The sequence below is a fragment of the Bombina bombina genome, chromosome 7 (assembly GCF_027579735.1).
Source record: "Bombina bombina isolate aBomBom1 chromosome 7, aBomBom1.pri, whole genome shotgun sequence".
Classification (NCBI taxonomy): domain Eukaryota; kingdom Metazoa; phylum Chordata; class Amphibia; order Anura; family Bombinatoridae; genus Bombina; species Bombina bombina.
Window position 1 is genome coordinate 619,199,027 of NC_069505.1, and position 16,407 is coordinate 619,215,433.

Consider the following 16,407-nt stretch of genomic DNA (forward strand, 5'->3'; position numbering starts at 1 on the left):
GTTAAAACCTATATTACTTAGTGTAAAAACGTTTGCATGATTTATAAATAAAAACATTTTTTCTCTGAGGGTGATAAATCTTTATTTGGGGCCTAATTTCCACATGGCTTGTTAGATTACTCCTAGGAGTACTTTTTTAAGGCCCTCTGACTTTGAGTGCATGGTGGGAGGGGCCTATTTTCGTTTTCAGTCTGAGACATCCAGCTTCCCTGAAGGAGTCCTCTGGCTTATAGGACCTCTATAGAGCGTTTTGTTCCTGCAAAAATCGTTTTTAAGGGCAGGTAGGAGCCACAGCAGGGCTGTGGCAGTGTGTTTGACTGTTTGTTAACAGGTTTTAAGTTTTTCTAATTCGTTTTTGGGCCTGAGGGGTTAATCATCCATTTGCAAGTGGGTGCAATGCTGCTTTAGTCCCTTATACACACTGTATAAATTTCATAGAGTTTACTACTTTTTTTCACTGTTTTGCAGTTTATGTGGTAGTTTTTTTCTCTTAAAGGCACAGTACCGTTTTTTATTATTGCTTTTTTCACATTTATCAAAGTGTTTTCCAAGCTTGCTGGTCTCATTACTAGTCTGTTAAACATGTCTGACATAGAGGAAACTCCTTGTTCATTATGTTTAGAAGCCATTGTGGAACCCCCTCTTAGAATGTGTACCAAATGCACTGACCTTTCTATAAGTTATAAAGCCCATATTATGGCTTTTAAAGATTTATCACCTGAGGTTTCTGAGACTGACAAAAGGGAGGTTATGCCATCTAGCTCTCTCCACGTGTCAGAACCTATAACTCCCGCTCAAGGGACGCCAAGTACATCTAGCTCGTCCAATGCGTTTACTTTACAAGACATGGCGGCAGTTATGAATCATATCCTCACTGAGGTATTGTCCAAACTGCCAGGGTTACAAGGAAAGCGAGACAGCTCTGGGGCTAGAACAAATACAAAGCTCTCTGACGCTTTAGTAGCTATGTCTGATATACCCTCACAATGTGCAGAAGTTGAAGCAGGAGAGCTTCTATCTGTGGGTGACTTCGCTGATTCAGGGAAGGCGTTACTTCAGTCTGACTCTGAAATGACAGCATTTAAATTTAAGCTTGAACACCTCCGCGTGTTGCTCAGGGAGTTTTAGCGACTCTGGATGACTGTGACACCATTGTAGTCCCAGAGAAATTGTGTAAAATGGACAAATACTTTGCAGTGCCTGTTTACACTGATGTTTTTCCAATCCCTAAGAGGTTTTCAGAAATTATTACTAAGGAATGGGATAGACCAGGTGTGACGTTCTCTCCCCCTCCTGCTTTTAAGAAAATGTTTCCTATAGATGCCGCTACATGGGACTTGTGGCAGACGGTCCCTAAGGTGGAGGGAGCAGTCTCTACCCTAGCTAAGCGTACAACTATTCCTGTCGAGGACAGTTGTGCTTTCCTAGATCCTATGGATAAGAAATTAGAGGGTTTCCTTAAGAAAATCTTTATACAACAAGGTTTTATTCTCCAGCCTCTTGCATGCATTGCCCCAGTCACTGCTGCAGCGGCTTTCTGGTTCGAGTCTCTGGAGGAGGCTTTACAGGTAGAGACCCCGTTGGATGATATCCTTGACAGGCTTAAAGTTAGCCAATTCATTTATTTCTGACGCCGTTTTTCATTTAACCAAGCTAACGGCTAAAAATTCAGGTTTTGCCATTCAGGCACGTAGGGCGCTATGGCTTAAATCCTGGTCAGCTGATGTCACTTCAAAGTCTAAACTTCTCAATATCTATAATATTTGGGCCTGGACTGAAGGAGATCATTTCTGATATTACTGGAGGAAAAGGCCACGCCCTTCCCCAGGATAGGTCCAACAAGTTAAGGACCAAACAGACTAATTTTCGTTCCTTTCGAAACTTCAAGAGTGGCGCAGCTTCATCTTCCTCTTCTACAAAACAAGAGGGAAATTTTGCCCAGTCCAAGCTAGTCTGGAGACCTAACCAGCCTTGGAACAAGGGGAAACAGGCCAAAAAGCCTGCTGCTGCCTCTAAGACAGCATGAAGGAGTAGACCCCGATCCGGGACCAGATCTAGTGGGGGGCAGACTTTCTCTCTTCACCCAGGCTTGGGCAGGAGACATCCAGGATCCCTGGGCTCTGGAGATTGTTTCCCAGGGATATCTTCTGGATTTCAAAGCTTCATCTCCAAAGGGGAGATTTCATCTCTCACAATTATCTGCAAACCAGATAAAGAGAGAGGCATTCTTACATTGCGTTCAAGACCTACTAGTTATGGGAGTGATCCACCCAGTTCCAATGGAGGAACAGGGGCAGGGCTTCTATTCAAATCTGTTTATAGTTCCCAAGAAAGAGGGAACTTTCAGACCAATCTTTGATCTCAAGATCCTAAACAAATTTCTCAGGGTCCCATCCTTCAAGATGGAGACTATTCGAACCATCCTACCTATGATCCAGGAGGGTCAATATATGACTACCGTGGATTTAAAGGATGCTTATCTACATATTCCGATACACAGGGATCATCATCAGTTTCTCAGGTTCGCCTTCCTAGACAGGCATTACCAGTTTGTGGCTCTTCCCTTTGGGTTAGCCACGGCACCAAGAATCTTTACGAAGGTTCTAGGGTCCCTTCTGGCGGTTCTAAGACCGCGGGGTATAGCAGTAGCCCCTTACCTAGACGACATCCTAATACAGGCGTCAACTTTTCAAATCGCCAGGTCCCATACGGACATTGTTCTGGCATTCCTAAGGTCTCACGGGTGGAAGGTGAACGAAGGAAAGAGTTCTCTCTCACCTCTCACAAGAGTTTCCTTCCTAGGAACTCTGATAGATTCAGTAGAAATGAAGATTTATCTGACAGAGGTCAGGTTGTCAAAATTTCTTACTTCCTGCCGTGCTCTTTATTCCATTTCTCGTCCATCAGTGGCTCAGTGTATGGAGGTAATCGGATTAATGGTAGTGGCAATGGACATTGTTCCGTTTGGCCGCCTACATCTCAGACCAATGCAACTTTGCATGCTCAATCAGTGGAATGGGGATTACACAGATTTGTCCCCTCTACTAAATCTGGATCAAGAGACCAGGGATTCTCTTCTCTGGTGGCTATCTCGGGTCCATCTGTCCAAGGGAATGAGTTTCCACAGGCCAGAATGGACTATAGTAACGACAGATGCCAGCCTTCTGGGCTGGGGTGCAGTCTGGATCTCCCTGAAGGCTCAGGGTTCGTGGACTCAGGAGGAGGCCCTCCTTCCGATAAACATTCTGGAACTAAGAGCGATATTCAATGCTCTTCAGGCTTGGCCTCGGCTAGCTGAGGTCAGGTTCATCAGATTTCAGTCGGACAACATCACGACTGTAGCCTATATCAACCATCAGGGGGGAACAAGGAGCCCCCTGGCAATGTTGGCGGTTTCAAAGATAATTCTATGGGCAGAGGTTCACTCTTGCCATCTCTCAGATAGCCATATCCCAGGAGTAGAGAACTGGGAGGCGGATTTTCTAAGTCGGCAGACTTTTCAACCTGGGGGAGTGGGAGCTCCATCCGGAGGTATTTGCCCAGTTGATTCAACTTTGGGGCAAACCAGAACGGGATCTCATGGCGTCTCGTCAGAACGCCAAGCTTCCTTGTTACGGGTCCAGGTCCAGGGTTCCCAAGGCAGCGCTGATAGATGCTCTAGCAGCGCCCTGGTCCTTCAGCCTGGCTTATGTGTTTCCACCGTTTCCTCTGCTCCCTCGTCTGATTGCCAAGATCAAGCAGGAGTGAGCTTCGGTGATCTTGATAGCCCCTGCGTGGCCACGCAGGACTTGGTATGCAGATCTGGTGGACATGTCATCCTTTCCACCACGGACTCTGCCGCTAAGGCAGGACCTTCTACTTCAAGGTCCCTTAAACATCCAAATCTAATTTCTCTACGCCTGACTGCTTGGAGATTGAACGCTTGATTCTATCAAAGCGTGGTTTTTCCGAATCGGTCATTGATACCTTAATTCAGGCTCGAAAACCTGTTACCAGGAAAATCTATCATAAGATATGGTGTAAATATCTTCATTGGTGTGAATCCAAGGGTTACTCATGGAGTAAGGTCAGGATTCCTAGGATATTATCTTTTCTCCAAGAAGGATTGGAGAAGGGTTTGTCAGCTAGTTCCTTAAAGGGACAGATTTCTGCTCTGTCTATTCTTTTGCACAAACGTCTGGCTGAGGTTCCAGACGTTCAGGCGTTTCGTCAGGCTTTAGTTAGAATCAAGCCTGTGTTTAAACCTGTTGCTCCGCCATGGAGTTTAAATTTAGTTCTTAAAGTTCTTCAAGGGGTTCCGTTTGAACCTTTGCATTCCATAGATATTAAGCTTTTATCTTGGAAAGTTCTGTTTTTAGTAGCTATCTCCTCGGCTCGAAGAGTTTCGGAGTTATCTGCTTTACAATGTGATTCCCCTTATCTGATTTTCCATGCAGATAAGGTAGTGTTACGTACCAAACCTGGGTTTCTTCCTAAGGTGGTATCTAATAAGAATATCAATCAGGAGATTGTTGTTCCTTCACTATGTCCTAATCCTTCTTCAAAAAGGAACGTCTATTACACAATCTTGATGTGGTTTGTGCTTTAAAGTTTTATTTACAAGCTACGAAGGATTTTCGTCAAACATCTGCTTTGTTTGTTGTCTACTCTGGACAGAGGAGAGGCCAAAAGGCTTCGGCAACTTATCTTTCTTTTTGGCTAAGAAGTATAATACGCTTAGCTTATGAGACTGCTGGCCAGCAGCCTCCTGAAAGAATTACAGCTCATTCTACTAGAGCAGTAGCTTCCACATGGGCTTTTAAACATGAGGCCTCTGTTGAACAGATTTGTAAGGCGGCGACTTGGTCTTCGCCTCATACCTTTTCTAAATTCTATAAATTTGATACTTTTGCTTCTTCGGAGGCTATTTTTGGGAGAAAGGTCTTACAAGCTTCCTGTTGGGAAGGAGAATATCCCACTAGTAATGGATGAACCCGTGGACTGGATACACCACAAGAGAAATAAATTTATCAGGTAAGCATAAATTTTGTTTTTAAGAGATCTTGTCCAATCCTTTTTTCGATGGATGGGAAATTAATCTGGACTACAGCTCCCTTGTAACATCTACAAGGGTGATTTTTTTGAGCGGAGATTTCTATCAGAGGTTAGATAATCTAGGATTTATTCCTTTTCCTCTCTCTGCAGTCTTCTGTCCGGTCAACAGCAAGATCTAGCGGTCTGGTAGATGGCTTATCCATCTTGCAACCAAAGGGCTGGGAATTCGAATCTAGCTGCAGTTGATTTTCCTTCACTTTTCAGTGACTCAATGTATGGAGGGAATTGGTCTGATTGTTGTCATGCACATCATTCCTTTTGCTATTTTCCATAAAAAAGGGAGAACTTTCGGATCTAGAGGATAGATCTAGATCAGTGGACAAGTGACTTTCTCCTGTAGTGGTTTCTCAGAAGTATCGGTCTCAGGGCACGTGCTTCTAGAGACTTTCCTAGGTGATGTGACCGCGTTCATCAACCAGCTAGGGCTGAGAAACAGTCTGAGTCTTGTTTAAGGCATAGGGATTATGGACTCGGGAGTCTCTGCTCTCCTCTTTAACGTCTTGTAGTTGAGAGTGATTTACAATGCTCTAATAGCTTGGCCTCAGTTGTCCTTAAGCTTGGTTCCAGTTGGACAATATCACCTCAATGGTTTACATCAACCACCAGGGAGGAACTCTGAGTTCCTTTGCCATGTTGGTGGTGACTTGAATTGTTCAGTGGGCGTAAGCTCACAATTGTTGTCTATCTGCCATCCACATTCCAGGAGTTGACATCTGGAAAGCGGATTTCCTGAGCAGCCAGACTTTTCATCCTGGGAAATGGGATCCCCTTCCGGAGGTGTTTTGTTGACGGCTCAGCAACTTTCCGAGCTGTCAAGGTACGGTTTGAAGTTAAGAGATCCACAGGCTGCTCTGATAGATGCTCTGGTGGTTCCTTGGGATTTCAGACTGGTACACCGTTTTTTTTTCTCAGATTGCTCTCTTTCCACGAGTCATTGCTCGTATCAAACAGGAGAAACCGGTGGTAATTCTAAATAATTCCTGCGTGGCCTCTCAGGATCTGGTATGCAGACCTTGTGGAGATGTTGTCTCCTCACATTGGAGTCCCTTCTTTCATCCAAATTTGGTTTCTCTGAAGTTGACTGTTTGGAGATTGAACGCTTAGTTCTGTCTAAGCGTGGTCTTTCTGAGTCGGCCATTGAGACCATGATTCAGGCTTGCAAGCCTGTTACGGGGAATAATTTTTATAAGATATGGCGTAAATATCTTTATTGGAGTGTAGCCATGGGCTTCTCTTGGAGTCGGGATCCTAGGATTTTGTCTTTCTCCAGGAGGGTCTGGAGAAGTGTTTGTCAGCAAGTACTCTGAAGGGTCAGCATCTGCCTTGTCTATTTTGTTGCATAAACGTCTGGCGGATGTGCCGGACGTGCAATCCTTTAGTCAGGCCTTGGTCAGAATCAGGCCTGTGTTTAAACCTGTTACTCCTCCCTGGAGTCTTAACCTTGTTCTTAAAGTTATACAGCTGGCTCTGTTTGAGCCTATGCATTCCTTAGATATTAAGATGTTATCTTGGAAGGTTTTGTTTCTTATTGACATTTCTTATGCTCGGAGAGTCTCTGGTGACTCTCGGTGTTGCAGTGTGATTCCTCTTATCTTATTTTTCATTAAGATAATGTGGTTCTGCGTACTAAGTTAGGTTTCCTTCCTAAAGTTGTTTCGGATAGGAATATTAATCAGGAAATCGTTGTTCTTTCTTTGTGTCCTAATCCTCCGTATCATAAGGAGTGTTTGCTGCACAACCTAGAGGTTGTGTGTGCGCTGAAATTCTTCTTGCTGCTAAGAACTTTCGCCAGTCTTCTGCTTTGTTGGTCTGTTTCTCTGGGAAACGCAAGGGTACGAAAGCTACTGCTACTTCTCTTTCGCTCTGGCTGAAGAGTATAATTTGTTTGGCTTATGAAACTGCTGGATAGCAGCCTCCTGAGGGAATCACGGCTCATTCCATGAGGGTTTTTTTCTTCTTCCTGGGCTTTCAAAAATGAAGCTTCTGTGGAACAATTTTGCAAGGCTGCAACTTGGTCCTCCTTGCATACTTTTTCTAAATGTTATAATTTTGATAATTCTGCTTTGGCTGAGGTTTCTTTTGGGAGAATGGTTCTTCAAGCAGTGGTGCCTTCTGTTTAAGTTCCTGTCTTGTTCCTCCCTTATCATCTGTCTCCTCTAGCTTGGGTATTGATTCCCAACAGTAATTGATGATGATCCGTGGACTCACCGTGTCATTAGAAAGAAAACAAAATTTATGATTACCTGATAAATTTATGTATATCTTGACACAGTGAGTCCACGGCCTGCCCTGTTTTTTAGACAGTTTTTTGGTATATAAACCTCAGGCACCTCTGCACCTTGTGTTATTTCCTTTCTCTCCTTTCCTTCGGTCGAATGACTGGGGTTTGTGGGAAGGGAAGTGATACTTGATAGCTTTACTGTGGTGCTCTTTGCCTCCTCCTGTTGGCCAGGAGTGATATTCCCAACAGTAATTGATGATGATCCGTGGACTCACCGTATCAAGAAATAAATAAATTTATCAGGTAAGCATAAATTTCTTTTTTTTTTTTTCTTGGTGAAAAAGTTTCTGCGGGTCATTTTAAAATGAAATTCAATATTAAATTAGACAGTTTCACCAAAGCACCAGCTCAATTGCAACGTGTGGATGAACTCGAGAATAAAGCCATTTTTAACGTTTTTTTTCTAATATATTGCAGCAGTTGAAAATTCCATTGCAAATTAGCTGCAAAGATAAAAAAATGTTAAGTTTTTAGAATGTCTCTTGGAATAAATTTGTTTTCTTTGCTCTTGGTCTAACATTGCAAAATTATAAAGGTACAATGTTTACAATATTGTCTTAGATGCAGGAGTCACAGCTATGCAGACTGGGAAAGGCTAGGGGGGCAGGGTTTAAAAAATCCCAGAGAGATAATCATCAATCATTGCCACTTTGCAGCGCTGCTCTGTATTTGACTGCTCTCTTCAAACAGTACTGTGCTCTGTTCGCGTTATGTTATGTGAAACTTTCGCAGCCAGAGCAAAGCCCTGTTAGATGAGAATGGCCTGCAAAAGTGCTAACAGTATGTGTCGTGTTCTTTCTGCCGACATGCTGCATTTTCTGCAATGACATCTAAGGTCACAGCATGTTCTGCCTTGGGGATCAGCACCAATGAAGAATTAGAACGTTTTAGGCACTAGGTATGAGAATCCACAATAGTGTTGTATATCAATCCATGTAGATGCACTAACGGAAAATACTCATCGGAGTTTGGTTCCAAACGTCAGAAATTTATTGTAGTATAAAATCTGGTCACAGCTCCAATAGACTGTCTGTCTGACAGCTCCTTTTTTGGAAATTTCATATGCTCTTAAGAAAGAGGGCTGATGTCTGTTAAAACGCGTCGAGCTAACAATGAATCTGTACTTCTTGATAGCGGAGTTGTAATCAGATTTTTTTTTATGCCACATTTGCTGAACAATTTCTATTGGAGCTTTAATACCCTACTAGAGAGCACAGCACAGATATTTATTAAAGTCTATTAATATCAGTGTATACAAATCTTAAAGGGATATGAAACACACAGCTCTTATTTTGTGATTCAGAGAGAACAACTTTTTAAATAGTTTCTATTTTACTTCTATTATGAAAATGGCTTTGTTCCCATGTTATTCTTTGTTGAAGTGATACCTAGGTAGGCATCTAAAGCACTACATGGTAAGGAATAGTGCTGCCATATAGTTATCCAGACACGTGCACACTCCTGAGCCTATGTCCCTGCTCTTCAACAAAAGATACCAAGAGAAAATTTGATAATAGAAAAAAAAATAGAAATTTGTTTAACATTGCTTGTTCTTTCATGAAAGTAGAATTCATCTTCATATTTACAGAGAAACATGGATAAGAACCAAAAAGTCCGGGCATATTTCCTTTTGAAGTGAAAAAATAATTCCTATATATATCTTGGAATGTGCACCATTGTATTTCATATACAGCTTAAAGTATTTTTGCACAAATACATTTTTGATGAATGATTTTACTGTACGGTGTATTTCAAATATGACGACTTGTTTACCCTATTTAATTAACATAATTAGAGCTGCAACAACTAGTAGACAATAATCTATTATGAAAATAGTTGTCAATTAATCTGATTATCGATTAATTGGTCTGCGCACAGCACCAGCTGTTTCACTTCGATGAGCTCCTGCACATGGTATTAAATTTATTTTTTTATCCGATGAATCGAAAAAATAATCAGCCGATTAATCAGTTTATGAAAATAATAATTAGTTGCAGCGCTAAAACTCAATATCATGTGCAGGAGTTCATCGGAGTGCAACAGCTGGTGCTGTGAGCAAACCAACTAATTGCAGACCAACTGATCAATAATGAGATTCATTGACAACTATTTTCATAATTGATTATTATCAATGTTATCAGTTAGTTATTGCAGCTCTAAACATTATAAAGTTTTTTACTGACTGGGTATTTTTTTCATAGGTTGGCCATTGGGGTGGAATACGCAGGAACGATATCCCCTGTGCTTTAGCTCCACGCATCACGTGACTGAAAATACAAGCATTACCCAGAACTTCCAGGGATTGAACCATCTTAATGCAAACACGCAAAGCTGCAATCTAAAAACATCTTTTCAGTTAATGGCTTCTAACTCAGACTTACATGAAGAAACTAATCTCACAGAACATATGTATACATACAGAGAAAATACAAGGACGGAATATACCGCTATTCATATTAATGATACTGCTAAAGAACAGCAATTCCATAAAAATGTTTCGGTAAAGAAATATAATTACATAGAATGTGAAGAAAACGTCAACGCTGTGTCTTTGAAAACAAATGGGCAATTCAGCTGTATCGAATGTCAGATGTCCTTTACTTCGTACGCAGATCTATCTACGCATCGAAAAATTCACAAAGAAGTGAAAGTTTTGCCTTGTCCGGATTGTGGGAAATGTTACCGGTGGAAATCGCAGCTTGTTAGACATAGGAGAATGCATACCAGAGAGAAACCATTTCCGTGTTCTCAATGTGGAAAATGTTTTACACAGAAGTCTCATCTCGCTAAACATCAGAACATTCATTCAGGAAAGAAACCGTTTTCATGTTCCGAATGTGGGAAATGTTTTAGTCAAAAGATGCTGTTTGACGCTCATCAACGTGTTCACAGAGGAGAAAAACCATTCCTTTGTAATAAATGTGGGAAGGGATTTAATCAGAGGTCACATTTTCTTAGACATAGGAAGATACACAGAAACCCATAAGTGTTTTGCTTCAATATTTTAATTGTGGAAGGATTTATAAAAGAGTGAAATATTGATCTATTTTCAAACAGGTTGCGTGAAGCTTCTTACAGTTATGTTTCCACAAGCAAATTATCTTGTCTTACCATTAATCATTCACCAACTGAAAGCTTGTTCTTCTTGTCAATGGATATGAACCTCAGCGGCTCCCCTCACGTGTATAAAAGGTCTCATTCAACAATTCAAAGGTTTTTTTTTCTGTTCTGCAAGACTGGATGGACTGGGTTGATTTATTTATTTTACAAACTTTTTATTTTGTTTGTTTGTTTAACAGGGACACTATTTTTTTTAATTAATGCAGTGCATTATTAATATTGCAGTACTTAGAGATGGTCACTACTTACAGTGTTAAATGTTGATACAAGATAATATTTAGCAACTCCACTGGTGCTTTTTTACTCACTTGCCCAGTATCTTTTTTATTTATTTTTTCCTTGTTTTGGGGGTGGGGTATCTCATCAGATGCCGCACCACCTACCTCTTTGAAGTTAAAGAAAGTGTATTCACACAATTTTTTGTCGTTTTGCTTAGTAGCTGGAGAAGAGTATGCACAATCTGGTGCTGTTACTTACTTTTAATGGGGTTGGAAATATGACACCAGATTTACTGTAGCGCACACCAATACATATGTGAAATAAAAGCCTTTATAAGATGGCAATTCTGTGAAAACGCTTCTATGGAGGATCTAATTCTTAACGCAAATTCTAACAATCCCACTGTTGCTCACCTGGTTAATTTGAGTAATGTTTATGCACTGTGAAAGGGGTATTTGTCTCATTATTCTCATATATTATAAGATAGAGCTTTATAATATAAGAGCAGCACCTAGAATTTTCGTTCTGACGCTTATATAATAATTTAGATCCTTCTTTATATATTTTACATATGTGCATTCTGGCTTTTACAATAACTGTATAGGTAGCGCCTCAATATTTTTGTTCACTTTTAAATTTGAAATAAATTTGTCACTTTGTTTAATTTGATTTAAATTTAGAACTATTTTTTTTTTTATGGTGTTTCAAAAAGTAACAAAAATGTAATGATGATTTGATCCTAATTTTTTTTAAACATTCTTCAACAACCTAAATTCACAAGTTTTTAAATGCTCTGCGATATCCATCAAGGAAGTCCTTTGTCACCCTCTCTGTTTGTGAACTTGTTTGTTCAATGCATAGGCATATGGGTTATGAATATAATACTCAACTTACACCACTTAACCCCTTCCCGCCGTTAGGACATTCAATGCCTGTGCTGGGCTTTGAATGCCGTTTGGCTGTCCTGAAAATGGGATCGCGGGCTGGAGGGCATGCCTAGCTTCTTAGGTACTCCCCCAGACCTGATCCCATCATTGAAATTGAACGATTGCGTGATTTCAATTTTTACTTATTTGTTTATATCAAAACTTTGTCAGGTCAGGATGGAGTTAAAAGGGGGCATTTTTTAATACAAATTCATGATTTTCTTCTTTTGCTATTTAGTATACATTATAGAAATAAAAACTATAAATACAATGTATTTTTTTTAAATAGACATAACAACAGGGTTTGACAAATGTGTATTAAATATAGGAACAGCCCAAAATAAATGAGCCATTCATACAGTATTTGGGAGTCATGAAATAATGATATATATATATATATACATATATAAAATAGATATATTCTAAAGGAGCGCCTAATGAGTCTTAGGCAAGGACTGGACTGACTAATGAAAGTTAGATACTAGAGTTCCTATTCTAAAATATAAACATAAATAACAGAGTATAAATTTATTACATTTATGCTAAAAAAATATGTGACATTGTTATCACAAAAAGGCGCATGGATCCATGACCATTAAATAAAAAACTCTAAAAAACACTTAAAAACAGTAAAAATGACAAAAAGCAATGAGGAGATGTACAATAGGAAATCACAAATAGATAATGAATAAATGAAATGACAATGAGGTATTCAATGAGGTATTTCATCAGATAACTAAATGAATGAGTGTTAGGTCATCAATGGAACATTAGTTCATCGAAATAAGTATATTATAGTGCTCTGTGTGGTAGTAGATCCTGGTTCGGAAAAAGTACAAAAAATGTGGCCACAAATAATGAAAAGAAAAAAATTGCGAAAAAAAGTAAAAATTAAAAAATTAGTGATAAGCAAGTGTACAAAATTGTGCTTAGATTAGTGTAAAATAATAATTAAGATAAATATGTGAAGAAAATTATATGTAAATGTGAAACTCAAAATGCCAATGTGGTATAAAAAATAAGTGTATGGATGTGAAAAAAATGTGAAAAAATATATAATCAAAAATACGATAATAGGTGATACACCATATGGTTCCTACAAAAATCCAATATAGTGAAATGATATAATTCCTACGAAAATCCAAAGAGGGCAAAAGTAAGTTCCTTAATGGAGATGATAATCCAAAGTTTTCCTATGTGTTTGTAGAAAAGGCAATCCGCAATTCCTGTAGGTAAAAAACAATAGCAACATAGCCCTATATTGGGCCTTTTTCAAGACATGATAACAATATATAGGGCCGAAACGCGTTGACAACATATGGTGAGCTCCTTTTCAATTATTTCATACTTGTTTTAAACAATACTGTGCTATGTTGCTATTGTTTTTTACCTACAGGAATTGAGGATTGCCTTTTCTACAAACACATAGGAAAACTTTGGATTATCATCTCCATTAAGGAACTTACTTTTGCCCTCTTTGGATTTTCGTAGGAATTATATAATTTCACTATATTGGATTTTTGTAGGAACCATATGGTGTATCACCTATTATCGTATTTTTGATTATATATTTTTTCACATTTTTTCACATCCATACACTTATTTTTATACCACATTGGCATTTTGAGTTTCACATTAACATATAATTTTCTTCACATATTTATCTTAATTATTATTTTACACTAATCTAAGCACAATTTTGTACGCTTGCTTATCACTAATTTTTAATTTTTACTTTTTTCGCAATTTTTTTCTTTTCATTATTTGTGGCCACATTTTTTGCACTTTTTCTGAACCAGGATCTACTACCACACAGAGCACTATAATATACTTATTTCGATGAACTAATGTTCCATTGATGAACTAACACTCATTCATTTAGTTATCTGATGAAATACCTCGTTGAATACCTCATTGTCATTTCATTTATTCATTATATATTTGTGATTTCCTATTGTACATTGCTTTTTGTCATTTTTTACTGTTTTTAAGTGTTTTTTAGAGTTTTTTTATTTAATGGTCATGGATCCATGCGCCTTTTTGTGATAACAATGTCACATATTTTTTTAGCATAAATGTAATAAATTTATACTCTGTTATATATGTTTATTATCACATATGTTTATATTTTAGAATAGGAACTCTAGTATCTAACTTTCATTAGTCAGTCCAGTCCTTGCCTAAGACTCATTAGGCGCTCCTTTAGAATATATCTATTTCTGCCTTTCCCATCTGGGTAGCTAGGGACCCATCTCTCTAGGAGCTATAGGACCACATTTAGCGCTGCTAGATATATATTTTTATATATATATATATAAAACCCAAACCATGAGGAGCCAGATTTAAAGTGTTAGGAGCTGTAAAGCCCTGTATTATATCCCATAACATATACGCCTTTATTGGTTATATCATGACTTTTTTCCATTAGTGTCCCTTGCTAAGTATGTGTTTAACTTCCACAAAAGGGTGAAATATGTATCTAAAGTTGATCTCTAGAGTCACAAAACAGGAGCTTCTGAGCAGTACACAATCTATGCTAGGCAGCTACATGCATATATGGATCCTAATTGGCTCACTTACCCCATGAGGAACATAACCTGTATGTTTAACTCCTCCGCAGATCTTAAAAACATGCAATACATAATCTCTTTAAGTCTCCTTTAAAATACACTATATGGCCAAAATGATGTGGGTATCCCTGCTTCAGCGTAACCCAATGCTAACAGGTGCATAAAATCAAGCACATAGGCATGAAGTCTCCAATAGACAAACATTGGCAGTACAGTTGTCATACTGAAGAGCTCCATGACTTAAAGATGGCACTGTCATGGGATGTCATTTTTGCCACACTCAATTTTTAAGTGCTATTATTGTGAAGTGAAAGCGACAAAGTAGTAGACAATGCAGACTCACAAAGTAGGGCTGCCGAGTGTCACTCACTAAAGAGTTCCAAACTCCCTCTGGAAGCAACATCAGCAGAAGATCTGTACATCAGGAGCTCCATGAAATTGGTTTCCATGGCCAAGCGGTTGTACACAAACCTCACATAAACATGCGTAATGTCAGACATTAGATGGAGTGGTGTAAAGCGTACTGACACTGGGCTCTGGAGCAGTGGAAATGTTCACTGGAGTGATGAATCCCTCTTCACTATCTCGCAGTCTGATGGAAGACTCTGGATGTGTCAGATGCCAGGAGAACATTATCTACTGGACTACATAGTGCACTGTCTGGTGTAGGAGGGATAATGGTCTGGGCTTGGCCCTTTAGTTCCAGTGAACAATCATCTTAATACTACAGGATACAAAGACATTTTAGACAACGGGGCGTTTCCAACTTTGTAGCAACATTTTTAGGAAGGCTCTTTCCTGTTACAGCATGACTGTGCCCTGTGCACAAAGCGAGGTCCTTAAAGACATGGTTTGACGAGTTTGGTGTGAACTTGAGTTGACTGAACAGAGCCCTGACCTCAACCCTATTGAACGCCTTTGATATGAATAGGAACACTGATTGCGAAGGAGGCCTTCTTGTTCATCATCAGTAGCTCACAAATGTTCTTTTAACTGAATGGGCTCAAATTCCAACAGACACACTTTAAAATCTTGTGGAAAGCCTTCCCAGAAGAGTTGTGGCTGTTATAGCTGCTAAGGGTTTTGCAATGGGATGGCCAACAAACTCATATAGATGTGATGGTCAGGTGTCCACATATTTTTGGCCATAAAGCGTAACTTTTTTTAGGGTTCTTTCTTGGTATCAATTATCCACATGTGACCAAGAATAGGTCCTAAGAGGCCGTCTTTGATCAAGGGTAGAGGCTCCAGTGATTTATTTATTTTTATTTTATTTTTTTAATATTATACACATTCTTTAGTCTCTCTAAAAGTCATTGTGGCAACTAATATTAAAGGAATATGAAATCCAATTTTTTTTCTTCCATGATTCAAATAGAGCAGCAATTTTAAGCATCTTTCTAATATTATGAATTTGTATACGTTCTCTTGGCATCTTTGTTTGAAAAAGTAGCAATGTATGCTTAGGAGCCAACCTCTTTTTGGGTTCAGCACCCTGGGTAGGGCTTGCTGATTGGTGGCTACATTTAGGCTACCCAGGTGCTGAACCAAACATGGGCTGGCTACTATGTTTACATTACTGCTTTTCAAATAAAGATACCACGAGAGCAAAGAAAATTGATAATAGGTATACACCAATTTTCATATAACTGAAGGTAATAAACACTACTATAAAGAAGAATATGCACAGATACAGCTATAAAAATCCAGTATAAAACCTTTTAAAAACTTACTTAGAAGCTCCTAGTTTAGCACTGTTGATGAGGTTGGGCTGGGACACCGAATGAAAGGGGCTGAAAATGGAGGAAGAGCAGACCCCCCCCCCTACATATGAAAAGACCCTTTACACAAACAGGAGCCAGCATGAATCTGTAGACATGTGATTACATCTGATGATTTGGGGCTTGGTTAGGAGTCGGCACAATGTTCTTAAAAAAATAAGCAAAAATGTTACATTGTTACAAAACACTCCCAGATGAGTTATATAAATGTAACATCTACAAAACATTTATGCAAAGAAAAATCTAGCGTACAATGTCCCTTTAACTCATTGTGACCATCAGTAGATAAGTCTTTATAGTGATTAAAATGAATTTTATAATTTGTGATGCTGTATTTAGCGCTCCTGATTGGGTCAGGGGCAGTTTTCACTTGGGAGCCGCAGAGCATTGCTGGTCCCTAGCGGTACATTAACTGT

At 39.2% G+C, this 16,407-nt stretch overlaps 1 protein-coding gene across 2 annotated transcripts in view; it reads left to right on the plus strand.

The window, feature by feature from the left end:
• The window catches only part of LOC128635619 (oocyte zinc finger protein XlCOF8.4), a 64,625-nt gene extending 53,242 nt beyond the window's left edge, over nucleotides 1-11,383 (plus strand). For both annotated transcript variants that reach the window (XM_053688688.1, XM_053688687.1), the window contains one exon: nucleotides 9,577-11,383. In XM_053688688.1, the coding sequence (XP_053544663.1) occupies nucleotides 9,577-10,361 (785 nt within the window). In that variant the 3' untranslated portion in view covers nucleotides 10,362-11,383. The remainder of the gene's footprint in view (nucleotides 1-9,576) is intronic.
• The last annotated feature ends 5,024 nt before the right edge of the window (nucleotides 11,384-16,407 follow it).